General features: G+C 40.5%; 1 protein-coding gene across 2 annotated transcripts in view; it reads left to right on the plus strand.

Annotated features, from left to right (window-relative positions):
• The window catches only part of GLRA1 (glycine receptor alpha 1), a 112109-nt gene that overhangs the window by 20858 nt on the left and 71656 nt on the right, over window positions 1-19595 (plus strand). For both annotated transcript variants that reach the window (XM_055285560.2, XM_055285561.2), the window contains exon 2: window positions 18473-18600. In XM_055285560.2, coding sequence (XP_055141535.1) covers window positions 18473-18600 — 128 coding nt within the window. The remainder of the gene's footprint in view (window positions 1-18472; window positions 18601-19595) is intronic.

Below are 19595 nucleotides of genomic sequence, written 5' to 3' on the forward strand. Positions count from 1 at the left end.
TACACCAATAGTGTACAAGGTACACTATAATGGTACAGGATAATTTTCTCTTATTTTATTTTACTAGGGACCAGAACTTACCGATTCCATTATGATACTGATAACATTTAAGACTCAAAATCAAACTAAAAATAAATAATAGTACATAAATTGGACAAAACTTATTATATGATATGCAAGTGATTTTGGTTTGGAGAATATGGCACTCTGTCATCACATCTTAAACACTACCTGGGAGAAAATGGAAAGTATCAGAAGGACTTCTTAAACTGTGTCAGTTCTGAGCAAGGCCTAACTTTACTCTTAAGTTCCAAACAGCTTCTTCTCAGGGTAAGTCATGGACATGTGCTGCAATATGAATTCAAATAGTTGGAGAAAAGATGGTGCCTTTGGGTAAAAAGTGCACACATTCAGGAAGCAGAGCACAGCTGAGATTAGGTCACCCTTTGTGTAATTTGCTGAGTCTCTATTTGAGCTATATTCACAGTTTTCTTTTGTCTCCTTATGTTAGAATGACATCTGTGACTCTCAACCCTTCTCCTTATGGACAGAAATCCCTCTAAATAATATTTATAATTAATAATACTAGCAAATATGAATAACATATATTTAGAACCTACTACATGCCAGAAACTTTTCAAAATACTTGATACGTATTAACTATTTCATCTTTATAGCAACCCTATGAGGAAAGTACTATGATCATCCCCAGTTTGTAAATGAAGGGACTAAGGCAGTGATCTTACCAACCTAGGACCCCTTTAGGGCACCTTGGCAATTCAAGTTCAAAGTCCTCATATGGAGAAAGACAGTGGACAAACCCCTCCAAAGACATGGCGGGGTAGGATGGAGAAAGTAGATAGAGACTCTCAGGAGGAAAATTGAGGGGCTCACCCCAAATCACAGCCACAATGGGAAGAACTTGACAACACACTTCCCTTTCAATTCTTCTACCAAATCCTGATTTCGTTTCCATTTAACATTATGGGATTAAGAAGAAACAAAAGAGAAGAAAGAGTATTGAGCAAGAAATAAAATGAACAATTTAAAAAAATAAAAACAAGAAAGGGGAGAGAAATGTGGAGATAAGCAGAGTAATAAAGAGGGAAGAGAACTCAACTCAGGTCTACTCTGGGTTCCACCAAGGACTTATTCTGTGAATTTCTTTCTCTCTTGGAAATGCATTCTTCTCATCTGTAAAATGAATGAGTACACTGTACTAGAGGACTTCTAAGATCTCTCTCAATTCCATCATCCTAGGATTCAGAAACAAATGAAGGAAAAGGAAGAAGGTAGAGAAACCAGAAGGGAAAAAGAATGTAGGAGGGAAGAAGCAAAGTTTAAGGAGGAATGATGACAGGAGGAGGAAACAAGAGGATAGAGAAAGGAAGACATTTTTCCAAAGCAGTTGGAATCTGCTTATCTTGTTGAAAGAAAAGGAAGGATCCTCACTTCAAGAATTCCAACAATAAAAGCTTTCTCTTCATGCAACTAACTCCATGTTTCCTGCTGGTGGGACGCATGGCTGATGTTGGTAGGAGCCTAGACTGATGTCTACAGAACAGGGGCCTGAATGGATACTGGGAGGAGACAGGATGCTGCCTTGTTCTCAAAGCCCAGGAAGGAAGGCTGCCGAGAGAGCCCTCAGAAGGGCAGCCCTTCCTCCTCTTCCTCACCTCTTCCTCCTTTTCCTCATCCATGTCTTCCTCCTCCAGGCCAGATTATGGACAACAATTATTAGCATATTCCCAGGCTCTGGGGAAAGTCCTGGGGAAATGACTAGAGAATGTGCCCAAGGGAGCCACAACTGCAACATTACAGCATTGTGCCTGCTAGAAAGAATCCTGGGAATCATCAAAAGGAGAAAATCCCAGGCAAGAAAGAGACCTTCCAAGGTCATCTTCTCCATCTCTTGCCTCTGAGCATCTCTTCCCTAATTGCCCAGGGGCTGCAATCCAAACCAAAAGATTTAGCACAGAATAACACTCAGTCCTATCAGCTAATTTTTCACAACTGTCTGAGCCATCCCAGGCCTTAAGACCTTTGTAGACAAAGACAGTGCCTCCAACTGATTGAACTCTAATGCATATGGCACAGTGCTGGGCATATAGTGGGCTCCTCAAACCCATCTGATATTCGATCCATAGGGTGACATGGTTTATTAGCTGTGTGGTTCTAGTCTTTCTGCCAATAATGTCTATTCTATTGCTTAACATTTCAGTCTAAACATTTTTCCTTTTGTTTATTCCACTGCCCCTGTTTTAAAGTCCAACCTGTCATTTGTCTAAGGGGACAGAAATTAGCATGTACCTGCCACTGCAGAAGTGAAGTAAAATACTCACCTAGCAGGTGACCTCTCCAAGTCTAAAATTTTTTCCAATGAAGAAGTGAGTAGACAGTGTCAACAAATAAATGAGAGCCACAGATACAAATAGAAAGATTATAGATAATTTTTCACTTAATATATAAAGAGCAACTTCTGTATACCAGCTTCTTGGCTAACAATTTATCTGTATTTTTTTTGTAAGTCTTCTAAAATTAGGCCATATTCTCAGTTTATAGATGAAGAAACAGGCTTAGAGAAGTTAAGCAACTTTCAAGAACACCCAAGTAAGTAATAAAGTCACAGTTCCAGCCCACTCCTCAGCTGTCATCCTTACAGCATGTTACTGAGCAGAAAGGTTCAGCCTCTCCTTGAATACTTCCAGTGACAAGAAACTAGGCAGCTTCTTCCATTGTTGGGTGGCTCTAATGGTCTAAATATTCTTTCCTCACATGTATCAGGCAGCCACCTTGCTCTTTAAAAGTCCAACAGGTCTTCCCTGGTCACTTGGAACAAGTCAGTGGGCTGTAGAAGGTACTCAGACTATAGAATTAGAAAGACCTGGCTCCATTCCTACCATTCCACCTATTAACCACGTTAACTTTCAACCAAGTCACTTCTGCCTCTGTGCCTGTTACTTCATCTCTACAATAGGAACACAAATACATACCTCATGTAGTGTTTTGGAGAAGAAAAAATAAATAATATTTGCAAAGCTCGATGTCTGGAAAATAAAAATATTCAAAAACATTATTTTATTAAGTTGGGTCCCTCTTCCCCCAACAGCCCAACGGACCTATCCCTTCTGCCTAAGTCTTCCCTGAGCCAAACACCCACAGAGTCTTTAATTATTCCTTACAGGTCAATTTCAAGTTTGTCTACCAGCCCAATTGTTCCCTTTTGGAACTGCTCCAGCCTGTTAATGTCCCTCTTAAAATGCAGGACCTACAACTGAACATAATAAATTAGCCAAGATGTGAAGTACAGCCCACATCCAGTATTTCCTGCATTCCTGACTCTTTCAGTCTTCAGATTTTTCTGAAGTTCTTAAGAATTATTAGGTTAAACTTAGGCTGGCATAAGATTTTAGTGCAGATTATTTGAACCTTATTTTTATTTGTAATAATTGCTAACATACTCAGTGGTTTCTCTGTGCCTGGCACTGCAGTTCTTACTCGATATGTATTTTCTTACTTAGCCCAACAATTATAGAAAGTATCCCTATTATTACCCTTATTTTACTGATAAGGAAACAAATTTGAAAGTGTTAAGTGACTTGCCTAAGATCACACAGCTAATAAATCAGAACCAGCTAATAAATGGCAGAATCAGATTTGAGTCCACTGTGCTATCCTACCCCCTATTTCGAGCATTTAGGGAATGCTTACAAAATGTAAGTACTTTCAGGGATTAAAAAAAATGAATATGACACAGGCAGAAGACATATGCAGGGCAATTTAACAGAAAAGGAAATGCAAAGCACAAAGCAATGTTGGGCTTCTGAACAATCTGTCACTAAGAGCTCACTTTCTCCCCTCCAGCACGTTCCAATGTCTACAATTTCATGGGCAATGTGAGCCAGCGAAGTAAAAGGGAAAAGGTGGAAGCAGTCACCTCTCTCCTTTTCAACTTTTACTTACTCACCGTTGTCTTCAGCCCTTGCCCCTAGCACACTGCCTTATGAAGAATTAATTTTCAATGAGAGCCAAGTTGCTGGTCCTGGGGGGTTGGGACGGGCTCCTTTACTCTGCTATGGCCTTTCTGCCTCAGAAATATTTCTAGCTTTGACTCAGCAGTTTTGCTTCTAGGACATGAACAGAGGTTTGTGACCAAGGGGGTTTTTCCAGCATAATTTATAATAGCTAAAAATTGAAAATAATATAAATGCCTATCAATTGTGGGAGAGCAAAATGAATACTAATTTTAAATGACTGCATATGCCAGCCACACACTGGCATATGCAGTCATTTAAAATTGTGTTTCTAAAGGTTTAATAGCAATAGAAAATGCTCATTTAGAATCTTCAGTCAAAAATAAAGAGGAAACAACACTGATTATAATCTGTAGAGGAAAAAAACCTGGAAGAAATTTAGCAATATGTTAACAGTAGATATCTAGATAATGGGATTTCTAGGTGGGTTTTCATTTTTTTCCTTGAACCTCATTGTATTTTCCCAATGTGCATTTTTTTGCTTTAATCATCAGAGGAAAATGTTATTTTTTTAAGAGTTGAAAGAGTCTGGTCTGAGGGCAATCAGCCAGCTTGTGAAAAATAGTTTTTGCCACTGGACAGTTTCCATATGTGCAGTAGCAATTACTGCTCTGTTACCATCAGATCATCTTAATCCTATTGACCGAAATGCCAAAGTAATGCTATTAATTTACTACATAACAGATAAATTACTAAAAGCATAGTAGAACTACCTGAGATTGCTGTGGTACTCTTCTAGGGTCAGAGTGGGGGCCCTTCTAGATTCCAATATAAAGCACAAAAAGCTTCTGGAAGTTCATATATTCATCCCCTATCACAAAGCCTAGATCCGCCAACTCTCTTTGAATCAATAAAAATTGTATTGAACATTTACACTGTGCCACACACCAAATTGAGCACTGTAAAAGAATGCTTATTCCTTACAACAAGCTTATCACCAACAACTACTATCATCCTCATTTTACAGATGCAGAAACAAAGATTTAGACAGAATAAGTAACTTGTCCAAGGCCGCACAGCTAGTAAAAGCCAGAGCCTGATTTGAGGCCAGAGTCCATGTGCTTAGCCCTGGAGCATGCCCTTTTTCAGCAAAAAAAAACAAGTTCTTATGCTTTCTTCCACATTATTTTAAATAGTAATTTAAAAGTTAGAGCAGGAGCTATCTACACACTATGGATGAGGAAGCTGGTGGTTACATGTAGTAAAGGACTTGCCCAAGATCATACAAGGAAGAATTGCAACAGGTGGAAATCAAACCCAGAACCTCTGACTCCACATCCACAGCTTGTCGCATTTCCAAGGTTGCTTCTCTTTGCCTCTGAGACACACAACAAGCAGCAGAAAGCAGTGGGACCCAGGACCCCGTTTGGTCCCCCTGTGCATTAGAAAGAGGTGACCTGCTGGAGGATCTTGAAGGTACAGGGTAAAAAGGACAGAAATCCCAAGAAGAGAAGAAAATCTCAGCAAGGACCCTAGAGCTCCTTTATCCTGAAAGGGTAAAGGGGCATTGGCCACAGAGCCTTGTCGTTTCTTCATCATCCATCACTCTTCCTTCCATCTCGTTAAGTCCCACAGGGTGTCAATGATACTTTTCCTGAATTCTCCTAAGTAAATATTCCTTCTAGAAGCTTATACTAAACCACAGAAGAGCAGAAACTTAAAACCATGCATATTTGAATTGAGTGAGCTGTTTTAGCAGATATGAACAGCTGCTCCAAAACTTATGTCAAAATTTCACCTCTATTAGATTTATGTATCAGCTCTGCCACTAAGTCACCTTGATTTCAGTCAATCTCCCCAAGTCTCAGTTTTCTCATCTGAAAAATAGAAAAGAAAATGCTTTTAGGAGATATACCTAATGCTAAATGACGAGTTAATGGGTGCAGGAAATCAACATGGCACATGGATACATATGTAACAAACCTGCACATTGTGCACATGTACCCTAAAACCTAAAGTATAATAATAAAAATAAATAAATAAAATAAAAAAAATAAAAATAAAAAAATGCTTGATGTTTCATGAAGTTGTTGGGAAGATTAGAACGCCTGTATGGAACAGTTCTTAACTGTGGATGGCACCTAGAAAGTATTTGGTCATTGGTAGTAGCCTTTGCTATTCTCACTTAATCTCTGAGTCAGTTTTCTTATCTATAAAATGGAGATGATAGTCTTGCAGGGGTATAATATACATTTATTAATTTATAGCAGGTGATCAATGAATGTCTTTTTTAATGCACAGGATGACTAGGTCTCGTAATTCTGTGACTCTACTACTCACTTCTTGCCCAAGACTTTAGAACCTGCTGAGTGAAACAAAGAAGTTCCACTCCACTGAGCATAGCTGCAGCTCTGACTCTGTCTTAGAGGATTCAAGGGAATCAACAAAGGCTATTTAGAGAGCATTATTAGAGCCCTGGAGCGTCCCTAAAACTCTGTATTTACATGCAAATACCCACTTCAGCTAAACCCTATCAACTCACAGTTAAGTGCTCACTTTCTGAAGACCAGTCACTCCGTTTATTAGAGGCAACTTCAGGTTTTAATCCAAATTGCCCTTTCTACAATTTAAAATCATTTCTTCCTCAGTGCCTAGTGAGGATTTTTTATTTTCTGAACATCCTCCTTTGAATCATAGTCTTTGGATGGTTGAAGACCACACACATCCCAGCTCAACTCCTATGAAACTTCTGTTTTCTCTGGGATAAATACTGTAGTTTTGCTGATGCATTTCCTACGGGTTCATTGCAACTTGGCTTTTTTTTTCCACTCTGAGTTTGAACTAGTATAGACTCGGAAGGGAAAAGTGATATATTTTTTCTAATGGCCCTGGATATTAAAGCACTTATTTGTTCTCATGTAAGTTTTCCTCTACTAGTTTGAGAGCCCTTGGAAAGCAATGGCTATTGCACATTCATCATTGATATAGTTAAGAGAGAAGTCTGTAAGGTCAGGTGAATCTGGATAAATTATTTAATCTCTACAGACCTCACTTTTCTCATCAGAAAAAAAACAGAGGTAATTATACCCTAACTCAAAGGGTTATTTTGAGGATTAAGTATTGCAAATAAAGCTTTTGGTGTAATGCCTGGTACAGTACTTTATAACCACTCAATAAGGGCTAGCTGTTATTATTTTATTTGTAACCTCCTCTAACACCTAGTACAATCTCTGACAATATAATAGGCACTTCCTAATTATTTTAAGTAAATAAGTAAATGAAATAATAAACTAATGCTATCTAAAATGAGATTACCAGTATCTAAAAGTACCTAATAAATAAAGTTGACTAACCTGAGAAATCAAAGTTTATTTCCACAGCATCTGTAAAATTACTGTGATCCTTTGCCATTCTAAAGGCAGGTAGTATTTTCAAGATGAGCTAACTGAGAAAAGGGTAAAACAAAAGGCAAGTTGACTACAGAGAAAGTGTGACAGAAATGATGTAATAAACAGTCAAGAAGGTTTTGTCCATACCGTGATTGGTTCTGGGGAATGGCCAAAGAGTCAAGCAGAAGATAACCCAGATCAGACCTGGAGCCCTCCAGTTATGTTATGGTTCTACCATCTGAGACTGAGCAGGCCTCCTACCTTTCAATCGAGCCTCAGTGTCATCATCTGGACATGGAGATGCTGTCACAGGGCTGGTATGAGGATCAAATGTAGTGATGGATTTAGAAGTGCCATAAAAACTGTAAGTGTTACATGTGTACAAGTGATTATCAATTACATTGTTCCCAACCTATATTTTCCAATTCCCAGAGCTTCAAAATTCACAGTTGTAATTCCAGAGTTATGGGGAAAATTTTATATCATGAACCAGAGAGGCTTCTCAGAGGGACTCTGCAAATCACTATCACTTGGAAGAGTCAATAAATTATAGTGATTAATACCATGGGCTTCAGAGACCAGTTGTCTCATGGGGCTACCACTTACAAACTGCATAACCTCAGGTAAATTTTCTGAAAATGAAAGTGTCAGCTTCCTCATCTGTAAAATGGGGATAATGATGTCATCTTCATGGTATTGAGAAGATTAAATCCAGTGAAATATATAAAGTATCATGAATGATAGCCATTACTGTCATTAGCTAATATCATGTCTTCATCTGTTTATATCCTACTGCTATGTCTCCTCAATATCTATACTCCCAGGCCTTTGCAACCTCAAATGACCAATGCCTGCTGATTAATGCAATCTTTTTTCCCAAAACTTTCTGTCCAAAAGCCTGGGCTCCATTCTCTGCAAAGACACATTTCTCCAGTGAGATTTGTCTGATTAAAAAGAAAGCTGCTACACTGACTTCCACAATGGTTGAACTAGTTTACAGTCCCACCAACAGTGTAAAAGTGTTCCTATTTCTCCACATCCTCTCCAGCACCTGTTGTTTCCTGATTTTTTAATGATGGCCATTCTAACTGGTGTGAGATGGTATCTCACTGTGGTTTTGATTTGCATTTCTCTGATGGCCAGTGATGATGAGCATTTCTTCATGTGTTTTTTGGATGCATAAATGTCTTCTTTTGAGAAGTGTCTGTTCATGTCCTCTGCCCACTTTTTGATGGGGTTGTTTGTTTTTTTCTTGTAAATTTGTTTGAGTTCATTGTAGATTCTGGATATTAGCCCTTTGTCAGATGAGTAGGTTGCAAAAATTTTCTCCCATTCTGTAGGTTGTCTGTTCACTCTGATGATAGTTTCTTTTGCTGTGCAGAAGCTCTTTAGTTTAATGAGATCCCATTTGTCGATTTTGGCTTTTGTTGCCATTGCTTTTGGTGTGTGGCGATTCCTCAGGGATCTCGAACTAGAAATACCATTTGACCCAGCCATCCCATTACTGGGTATATACCCAAAGGACTATAAATCATGCTGCTATAAAGACACATGCACATGTATGTTTATTGCGGCACTATTCACAATAGCAAAGAGTTGGAACCAACCCAAATGTCCAACAATGATAGAATGGATTAAGAAAATGTGGCACATATACACCATGGAATACTATGCAGCCATAAAAAATGATGAGTTCGTGTCCTTTGTAGGGACATGGATGAAACTGGAAAACATCATTCTCAGTAAACTATCGCAAGGACAAAAAACCAAACACCGCATGTTCTCACTCATAGGTGGGAATTGAACAATGAGAACTCATGGACACAGGAAGGGGAACATCACACTCCGGGGACTGTTGTGGGGTGGGGGGAGGGGGGAGGGACAGCATTAGGAGATACACCTAATGCTAAATGACGAGTTAATGGGTGCAGGAAATCAACATGGCACATGGATACATATGTAACAAATCTGCACATTGTGCACATGTACCCTAAAACCCTAAAGTATAATAAAAAAAAAAAAAGAAAAAAAAAAAAAAAAAGAAAGCTGCACTGAAGGTAATGAGAGCCATTTGCTCTTCTGTCCAACTCGTGGGATGCATGCTGATTACATAGGGCCTGCTAAGAGCTTTCCCTCAGTCAGAGTAAACCCCATAGGCTTATTCTTCAACACTCAAGCCTCTGAAGAATCCCCCTGGATTCTTCACACTCTAACTCATCTGAGGGCCACTTGATGCCCCCATGCTTAAGCCAAGCATTCTTTCACCATAGGACCAGACTGCAGAATAACACTGAAGGTCAGAGGCATGGGAAAATTTTCCCAAGTGAGACATATAGACACAGTCAGGGCAAAGTGAGATGGTTGTGGTGGAATTATAAATAAGGACATAAGGAAGCAAGAATGTGGGGTTTATGCGCAAACATAGGTTTGACCTAGACCAGTGGTCCAAGACATTTCATGTGAATACCACTGAAAGAAATGACTTTTTCTCTTATTTTCTGCCTTGTATTTTCCCTGAAGACATTAAATATTTTCCCCAGGGGCTGACTAAGAGTATCAGAGCCAGAGTTTAGGACTCTTTGGACTCCAGTCAAATCATATCACTGATGCCAAATAATGCTGCACAGCTCAATTAAGCTTCCTCTGGAATTTCAGGTATATATCATCCATTTAACAAATATTTATTGAGCTCTGACTATGTGCCAGGCTCTGTACTTCATGAAAACCATGTTTATTTAGAGCCTGAAAAGACATTTGTGAAAATCATGCTTTCAGGGTTTTGTCTATATAACAACTTGATGGCCCCAATTCTGAGAAAAAGGAAGGTTACAGAGCTGAAAGTTTGGCTTGAACCAGAAAAGACCAGGGCTGTCATGACTCCAGCCTTCACACATGCACCTAGAGTAAGGAGAAGGAAGATGAGAAAAAAGAAAACGTCAATATAATGTAAGCAAATACAGTGTGGAATGCCAGAGTTGGACAGATCAAGTCACAAGCCACAAAATTGATTAAGCCTCAGTTTTCTCACCTGTAAAATGGAGACAGGCATCCCTACCTCTCAGGCTGTTTGGGGGATAAAATGAGATAAAATATATAATGTGCAATTCAGAGTCCACATTAGGAACAGCAGGTGCTCAATTAACGTCATTTCTTGCCACCAAACAAGAAAAACAAGAAGCTTTTTAAAAATAAAGCGGGATGCTGTAAGAGGTAAAGATCCCCTAATCGGGTGAACAGATTTGATAATCTACAGGAAATCCCACCCTGTAGACCAGGCTCCGGGATTTAGGATGTTGTAGCAGGGCCAGGACTAGAGTGAAGCAGGTGAGGCCCAAAATTTAAGGAGGTGTTCACTCTCTGGTCCCTGCAAGTGCAGGGTTGGCATTTATGCAACCCTGGGATTGAGTGCCTCCTTAAATTTTACTAGGTACCTCATTCACCTTTCTCTAGGTGGCCCTACTTTGTGGGGATACATACGATAAGGCAGGAGAGTTAGTGGATGGAAGGCTATCCAGAGGAAAACATGGAAACTGATGCTACAGAGTATATGCGATCCCTAGGGGACCAGACTTCCTTAGGGTCAGAGGCAGAATCAGATGAGATTTTAAGGTTTGGTCCAGCTCCAAGAATCCAGGATTTTACCTTGCTACAAGAAGAAAATCATGTTCAAATACATGTGCTTCTTATTCAGATAAGCGTTCCCTATAAGAAGCAGTCATAACTGTGGGAGGTAGGACAGGAAGGGGGAGGGGTGTCTTGTTCCATAAGACCCCGAGGTGAATTGGGCTCAGGGCATGCCAACTGTGACATTTTGTTCCCAGGGGTGCTTAGCAGATAATGAAGTGGCAGTGACAGTAATAAAATGTCAAGCACTCCCTAGCCAGCCTAAGCCCCTTACTGCAATCAAATAAAATCAGAATTGCACAGCTGGCTGGGGGAAGCCAGATGCTGACCTGATGATCCAACTCAGGCAAAGCTGAGGGTGACCAGCAGGGCCCAGGCTGCACAACAAGCCCCAAGTCCCTTGGGGTCAGAGCTAGGGATGGGAAGCTGGCTCAGCCTAGAAAGCCAAGAGTGCCAGCCCAGCTCAGCCCCACCTTTCCCCAGAAGCCCAGGACACCCACCCCTCCTCACCATCCACCATTTCTTTTTCATTTAGAAAAAGACCAGCCCACAGGCAATGGGGCAGGAGAAAGCTCTCTCCCCTGAATACACAATTTGAAAATGGCAAATGTTGTGTCTTTCTAAAAGCACAAAGAGGCTACAATTAATAAAACTCAAGACAATTTCTGATTAATCCCCACCTTCCCCTCAAATACTGCCTTCCACTGAGCCACCATAGCAGTCCAATTATGTCACCTAAGCAGAGTTGGCAGCCTCTTATAATTTCTTAAGTACCTAAACTATTCTATCTACTGGACAACAAATAATTAGAGGGCAAAGGCCAGTCAAATCGAATTTCTAATTACTACTACATGCCAGGCACTGAACAAGACAGAGCCTACCCACAAGTATTTCATCCTCATTTCTCATCATTTCCCATTCTCTTCTCTCCCTCCCTCCTTCATACACACACTAAACTCTTCTTTCGGTTCTCCAAGTTGTCTATCACTTCTCAACTACGCATGCTGTTCCTTCTACCTCAAACACTCTTCCTCCTGTATTTTTCCAGGCCAACTCCATACCTAACCTTCAAGTTTTACTTAAAAGTCATTTTCTCCACAAAGCCTCTTGGAGACTTCTCATCCTCTCACCAAGAGTAGTTGGGTACCTGTCCACTGTACTCACTGAATTCCTCAATTATAGTGCTGACCATGCCTCAAACTCCTTCGTTTTCACAGTGTCCTCTTCCTCTTTCACCTCCCACCTCCCTGTCCTCAATCTGCACCTCCAAGTTCCTCCTCCAGCTGTATAGGTCCTTCCCTTGGTTACTCTCAGCCTCTTAGTCGCTCTTCTGCCCCCTCCTTGTCTTTCCTCCCCCTTTTCCATCCTGACCTCCTGGACTTCTCTGCTCATGGTAAACTGGAGAGGGAATCGATTGGGGGGATCCCCCCTGCTAACCCGGAGTGGTTCTTGGGGCTGTCGTGCCATGCAAAATGTAGTTGAAATTGTTTCTCCCCAGTCTTACTGCCAACCCTAGCTCATTTGTAATTCAGATTGACAGCTTTATATTGATTCCCTATTTCAATTGATGTTGCAACTGGAGAATGAGAATCTGAACATTGATCTGGCCTTTCTTCCAAGTAAACCTTGAGAAACAGGTTGGCCCCTTGGAGAAAAAAATCTTGAGACTAGGTGAGGAAGAACCAAGACACAAAATCCCATTCCTCCAAAGAAGTCCAGACAAATCTGGATCCCCAGACCAGTGTATGAAAAAAAAAGAAGGAATATTATAGATTCATAAAATGATGGCTGAGGGCTGGAAGGGCTCTTAGAGATCATCTTAATTTCGTTGTATAACCAGGGAAACTGAAAGCCAACAAGGGAAGTGACTCACTGAAGGTCACACAGCCCCTACTTCATTATATCACCCTGCCTCCAACCCCTCTGTTGAACTCTACTCCTGGAGCTTTGCATGGTCTCTTTCATTAGAAGTAACATCTGAGGTCCTTTAAGTAACAAAATCTCTTAGTGTGACAAATCCCCTGACCAGAAGGTGGTGGAAAGTCTAGTGCATGCTCTAATCCCCACATACATCCATAAACATCCATCTATTTGTATACATAACAAACATAATACATCATACCTAGAAACCTACTCACATCATACAAACTCACCTACATCCATAGACACACACAAAGAAACTAAAGTATATTTGTTCCTCATCCTGTCCATCAAAACTAGCTCTTCAGGATGTAAGGATCTTCAGATTATTAAGCAAGAGTGTGTAAATAGTCCTAGAATACCCTATGAATCTTCAAAGCAATGCCAGATTGCTTTCAGTATTTTTCATTTCTGTGTATAATAGTCTAATACTTTGTATAGTCAGTGCATCTATTGCAATAAGCCTTCTCAGTAAGGAATAGAAAACTTGGTCTCAGAAGACCTCACTCTCTTTCTGAAAATTACCATTAATCAAATCTGCCTAAAGTGAGTCTGATTCACCCATTATATTTTAGTAATCCCTGAAAAAAACTGCCTCATTTCCAAATACTGTTATAAGGTCAGAAAATTTTAACAATTGGGTGTTTCATTTCTCAGATTCATTCCCAGCTCCTCTGTCCAGCAGCTCATGGTCTATAAGCAAATGCTTAAGTTAACTGGGAATTGTGGTACTAAAAGAGCTCCCCGATGCATATTTACTCTACACAGATGCACAGCACATCAGATTCACTGGGGTGGAGAGGGGGAGTTTTGAATAATCCTGTGCAAATTGTACTGTCTAAATATAGACAGAAATGTACAAGGATTATCAAGTGGAGGGAGGCATAGCTACTTTGGCATTAATATGGAGCCTTTGTATTTGGAAAAGAGTTGGGAACTTTTGGCCTAGGGCACAGTGAGGGAGGGGGAGGATTTTAAGTGATTGACACAATAACAATAAATCATTATTGAACCAATTCTCTTCCAATCTTTCTTATTATCTCTAGGAGTATCGTTAGGTGTTAATATGCCTCTAATGCCTGTCCAACACTTGCTGCACTTCCTTTGTAACTTAGAGCAGGCCTTGGGCTCAGAACATTGGCAAGCAGCAGATCACTAGAATTGCAAACTCTTCTCTTTTTGTCTTGTTGTCATTGTATTTGCTATTATGGTTCTCTTCCATTATGGCAAGTAATATTAGTTTTCTATCTGTGAGTAGTGAAATATAGTTTCCTTTTAAATAAGTTTAAGTTTAAAAGAAGTGAGGCAATTTAACGAAAATAATTAAGTGACTAATAGAGGTGGTGAAAAAACAGGGCAAAAATTATGAAAGTGATATCAGGAAACAGCTGGTAAATAATATATGGGAGAGGCTGGACTAGAGATTCTCAAAATATGCATAGTGAATCACTTGACAAAACAGAGGATTACCGGGTAGTTCACAAGTATTTCTTCTTCATTTTTAAGTGTGGTAAATTCAGAGCAGCGTATATACAGATTGCTAGAATTCAGACACATGTTTTGACTTGCTTGGATATAACAGGGTAGAACAAGCTTCAGAAACAAATCATAATAATAGCATAACTATCATGATTTTATACTCTTCACAATTCACAAAGGACTTTCCCTTACTCTGTAGCATTTGGATGAGTCAACACTTGAAAATGTATGTTCTAATTCCTTCTCTCTTTAAAGTGCTGTGTGACTTGAGGCCAGTTACTTAACCCCCGCCCCGGGGTCTTCATTCCCTCCACTTCGGCTCAGTGCTAAGGTTTTAAGTGAGCCAGTGGCTGGGTGACCAGACTTCAAATACCTTACTGCAGACATGCAAGTTAGAATAACCAGAAGACTCTTCAGCTTTGGGGAGGATTCTGGTATTAAATGGCATGTTATGCTAATACCAAATGGCATGGGATGATGTGGGGAGAATTCATTCTCCCACTGTACTGCTCAATAGGATTCAGGCTTATGAGAGAGGCCTAAGGGCCAAGAGATCGCTTGTGCTCCAGGAACTGCTGTGAGGGAGTACTATGTTCCCAAATCTTATTATCAGAGAGGAGGGTCTGGAGAGAGTACGGGAGCTTATGAAAGCTTCATAACTGCCACTCCTAGAGAGGTTCTAGAAGTGAATTATAACAGCAGAAAAGTCATAAATCACTAGTTGTGTGCCTGTGGTCCCCTCTGCCCACACCAGAGCCACACAGCAGCCATGAGTCCAGTGCTGAATGGACTGTGGCCCCAAATGTGGGCCATGGGAAGCACCTGGGAGGGTTTTCCAGCCATGTGGGCTCCAAGGTGCAGCTGAAAGCATTGTGAGACAAGAAGCAGCCTCAGACCCACTCTGAACTGCTTCAAACACACACACACACACATACACACCATGCTGCAAGAGAAAAAAAATGTATTGAGTGCTTGCTATGTTCTAAGAACAGTCCTAGGTATTTTAAACAATGCTACCTCAGTTATTCCTTGTGCAAAACTCATTTGACAGGTAAGAAAACTAAAGCTCAGACAGGTTAAGTAACTTTCCCAAGGTGACACAGCTAATAAATGACTAAGACAGGATGAATTCCAAATCATCTGTTCTTTTCACTCTTTTGCATTATTCTATATTATATTTCACAGTACATTTCAAAAACAAACACATGCAATATACACATCACAGACATACATCTACAGAAGCATTTTACACATTCACACCCTATATATACAGCTCACATATACACACACCTCACATATACACACACAAAATGCCCATACTAAATGCCACACTTGAAATACATACACATGAACACAGAAATTCACATTTTGCACATACAAACCTATGTGACCCAATTCACTATGCATCTGCAAACACCCCCATGCATACTCTAATCCCCATATACATCCATACACATCCATCCATCTGTATACATAACATGTCTATACAATCATACCTAGAAACCCACCCACATCACACAAACTCACCTACATCCATAGACACACACAAAGAAACTAAAGTGCATTTGTTCCTCACCCTGTCCATCAAAATTAGTTCCCCAGGATATGAGTAAGGACCTTCAGATTATTAAGCAAGAGGTGTCTAAACAGTCCTAGAATACCCTCCAAATCTTCAAAGCAATACCAGATTGCTTTCAGTATTTTCCATCACTGTGTATAATAGTCTAATTATTTTTAAATTGTTAATCCATGTATAAATATTTATGAACACTTTTTACTAGCCAGGATATTTGATTAATTAAAGTAGCACATTATTCATTCATTCATTCACTGTGCAATTACTGAGCACCAATTATGTATGAGACACCATGGTAGACACAGTGGGGAATGAAAGAACAAATAAACAAATAATAAATAAAACCACCATGATTCCTGCTCTTAAAACACAAACAAAGATAACTACATCAGCACCTGGTGAGTGAGTTTATGGGGGGTAGTGGGGTAGAGGAGCAAGGAGACAAGATGGCTCTGAGGCTTCTAATCCTAGAGAGTGGAAGTATATTGACGTCATCTGGGGAAATTGATCTGGAGGAGCAAGTCTAGGAAGGAAGCTGTAGTGTTCAGTTTGGGAGATGAATTTGAGACACTGGCAGAACATTGAGATAAATGTGTCCTGCAGGTGTTTGCAAATGAGGAAGGGGGTTTTAAGGAAGAGGCCAGGGTGGTGACAAATTTGAGACTCATCCATTATTAACTGATTGCTTAAATAGTTACAGCTGATGAGACCAGAAAAGAAGCCGAGAGGAAAAACAAGACAGGTTGGTTACAAATCCTTGGGGAACATTATGCACTGCATGACTAGGTGACAGAAGCTTCCACCTTACAAACACACACACACACACACACACACACACATACATTCACATCTCTATGCATTTCCTCCAACATCCCAGCCCCACAAGCACATGTCAGTGCTGCTTATGGCTCCTAACTATCTCCTGGATATAATTTCAGTATTAGGAAAGCTCAGTTGCCCAAAGCAACCCAAAATTAGTGTTCTTCAACCTTTGAGCCTCTAACATTGACTCTTATGGAAATCTATATGCTTTAAGAGTTTGGTGTGGCAATTCCTCAAAGATCTAGAACCAGAAATACCATTTGACCCAGCAATCCCATTACTGGGTATATACCCAAAGGATTATAAATCATTCTACTATAAAGACACATGCACATGTATGTTTATTGCAGCACTATTTACAATAGCAAAGACTTGGAACCAACCCAAATGTCCATCAATGATAGACTGGATAAAGAAAATGTGGCACATATACACCATGGAATACTATGCAGCCATAAAAAAGGATGAGTTCATGTCCTTTGCAGGGACATGGATGAAGCTGGAAGCCATCATTCTCAGCAAACTAACACAGGAACAGAAAACCAAACACTGCATGTTCTCACTCATAAGCGGGAGTTGAACAATAAGAACACGTGGACACAGGGATGGGAACATCACACAACAGGGCCTGTTGGGTGGGGGGGGCAAGGGGAGGGAGAGTATTAGGACAAATATCTAATGCAAGAGGGGCTTAAAACCTAGATTACAAGTTGATAGATGCAGCAAACCACCATGGCACATGTATACCTACGTAAAAAACCTGCACCTGCACATGTATCCCAGAACTAAAAATTAAATAAATAAATAAATAAATAAATAAATAAATAAATAAATAAACAGTTGGGCAGAGGGAGGGTCATGTTCTTAATACATGAGTAATTCATACTGTGGTGTGAATGGGGTCTTAAAGCCACTTTGTTGAATGGGTGTGGGGTGAGAGAGGGGTGACAGAAACAGTGTAATGCATCCCCACAGTTTGACTTCTGATCACCTAACTCTCAAAACAGTGAAATAAGCTACTATTGATTTACTCCAGGTCCGATGTCAGTCCCTTCTGCTAACTGGGCCTCAATTTCCCAAGTGAGATTTTCTGAAGTATATGTTTCTTGAGACAGTGATCCCATAAGTACAAGCATATAAGCTTGTCAAGGCTTCTGAGGAGACTTGAGGTAAAAATGCCTGATAAAATTTGTGTTCCAGAATGCATCTGACTTTAGCAACTTTTTAAAAAACCGTGACTCTGATTCTGAAAATAAACCTTGAGGAAATGGCAAATTATTTGATCTCTAACATCCTTTCTGTCCGTGTGGCTCCATGGACCCATGAGAGTGCAGTTGCCCAACACAGGGTTAGGTCTACCAAAAGACTAACCCTCCAATCTTCTCTCCCAGGGACACCCAGCTGCCAAGTGTGATTACTCAAAATCCCAGAGATGAAGCCTTAAAAATGTCCGTGACTTCCCAGCATCAATCAGACACTTGGCTGCCTGCCAGGATCCCATGACGGCTGATATTTGGGCTGGGTAAACAATTTAACCTGGGCCTTACCTGATTAAGGACCCATATTACCCATATTACTCCAGCTAAGAACACTCTTGTGGTTCTTCAGAGGTTGGACAAGGCTGGGATCTGATCACAGCATGAGAAAGAGCCATCATTAACCTTTTGCTTTCCTCTCTTCCTCCTTAGCCTTGCTGCTTCTAAGGAGGCTGAAGCTGCTCGCTCCGCACCCAAGCCTATGTCACCCTCGGATTTCCTGGATAAGCTAATGGGGAGAACCTCCGGATATGATGCCAGGATCAGGCCCAATTTTAAAGGTAGAGAAAATATTCCTTCCAGACCCACAGGGAAATGCTTTCCCAGATTAAAGCAGCAAGCAGCATGGTAATGCACGCAGATGGTAAATACGCAGTGTGAATCCCATGACTCTTTCCTCTACCCAAGGCAGACATTCTTAATCAATTCAGTCTTCTCTCCCACCAAACCCAGACAAAGCCTCAGAGGATTCAATTTAACAGCACCTCTGGTTTCCAGGAGTCCAAAAGTGAATTAAAAACTATCTGCTACCTCTTGTATAATGGGAAGAAGGATAAACATGGAACGTGGAGAAACGGGTTCAAGTTTGGGCTCAGGCACAAACTTACTCTCTGAGCTTAAATGATGAGTCTCTCCCTTTCTTTGGGCCTCAGTTTCTTAATCTGTGCAGTAATGGGCTTGGCTACTTCAGCAGCTTTTAAACATATGCTTCACGGAGCTTCCAGCCTTCCAGCAGGTGCCCCCAAAGGAGAAGCAGAGGGCATGATGAGCAAGCCCACCCTGCTCCTCCCCAAACAGCTCCACTTTTATTTTCAATAATGGGCTCCCAACTAAAATTCTTCAGCTGAAAGTTTCCCATGGGCTAACAAATAATTTTGAAAAATTCTAGTCTAAATCAGAGTCATAATTTCAAATGCCTACCAGGCTTGGGTAGATAACTTAAATCGGTGAAGCAAACCAAGAGTAAGACAATAGGGAGTGGTAGAGACTATGAAGAAATAGAGGTACAGGCTCCTCTACAGGGGCAGCCTCTCCTTAGCCCCAGCCTGTATTTGCCCTGCAGAAATGTAGGCCCCATGTTTCCAGAGCATCAAGTATTCCAAGAAGAGCCAGATACCGAGATCTATGTGAGACTTCCTAATTCCTAAAACATGGAAATTCAAATAAAACATGTTTGTGACCCACATATGCCCTGTGGGTTGCCAATTTACAAACTCTACTCCAGATGACCTGAAAAGGTTCTTTTACCTCTCATAACCCTATGGGAACTTAGTGT

Source organism: Symphalangus syndactylus, chromosome 7 (genome assembly GCF_028878055.3).
Source record: "Symphalangus syndactylus isolate Jambi chromosome 7, NHGRI_mSymSyn1-v2.1_pri, whole genome shotgun sequence".
NCBI classification, from domain to species: domain Eukaryota; kingdom Metazoa; phylum Chordata; class Mammalia; order Primates; family Hylobatidae; genus Symphalangus; species Symphalangus syndactylus.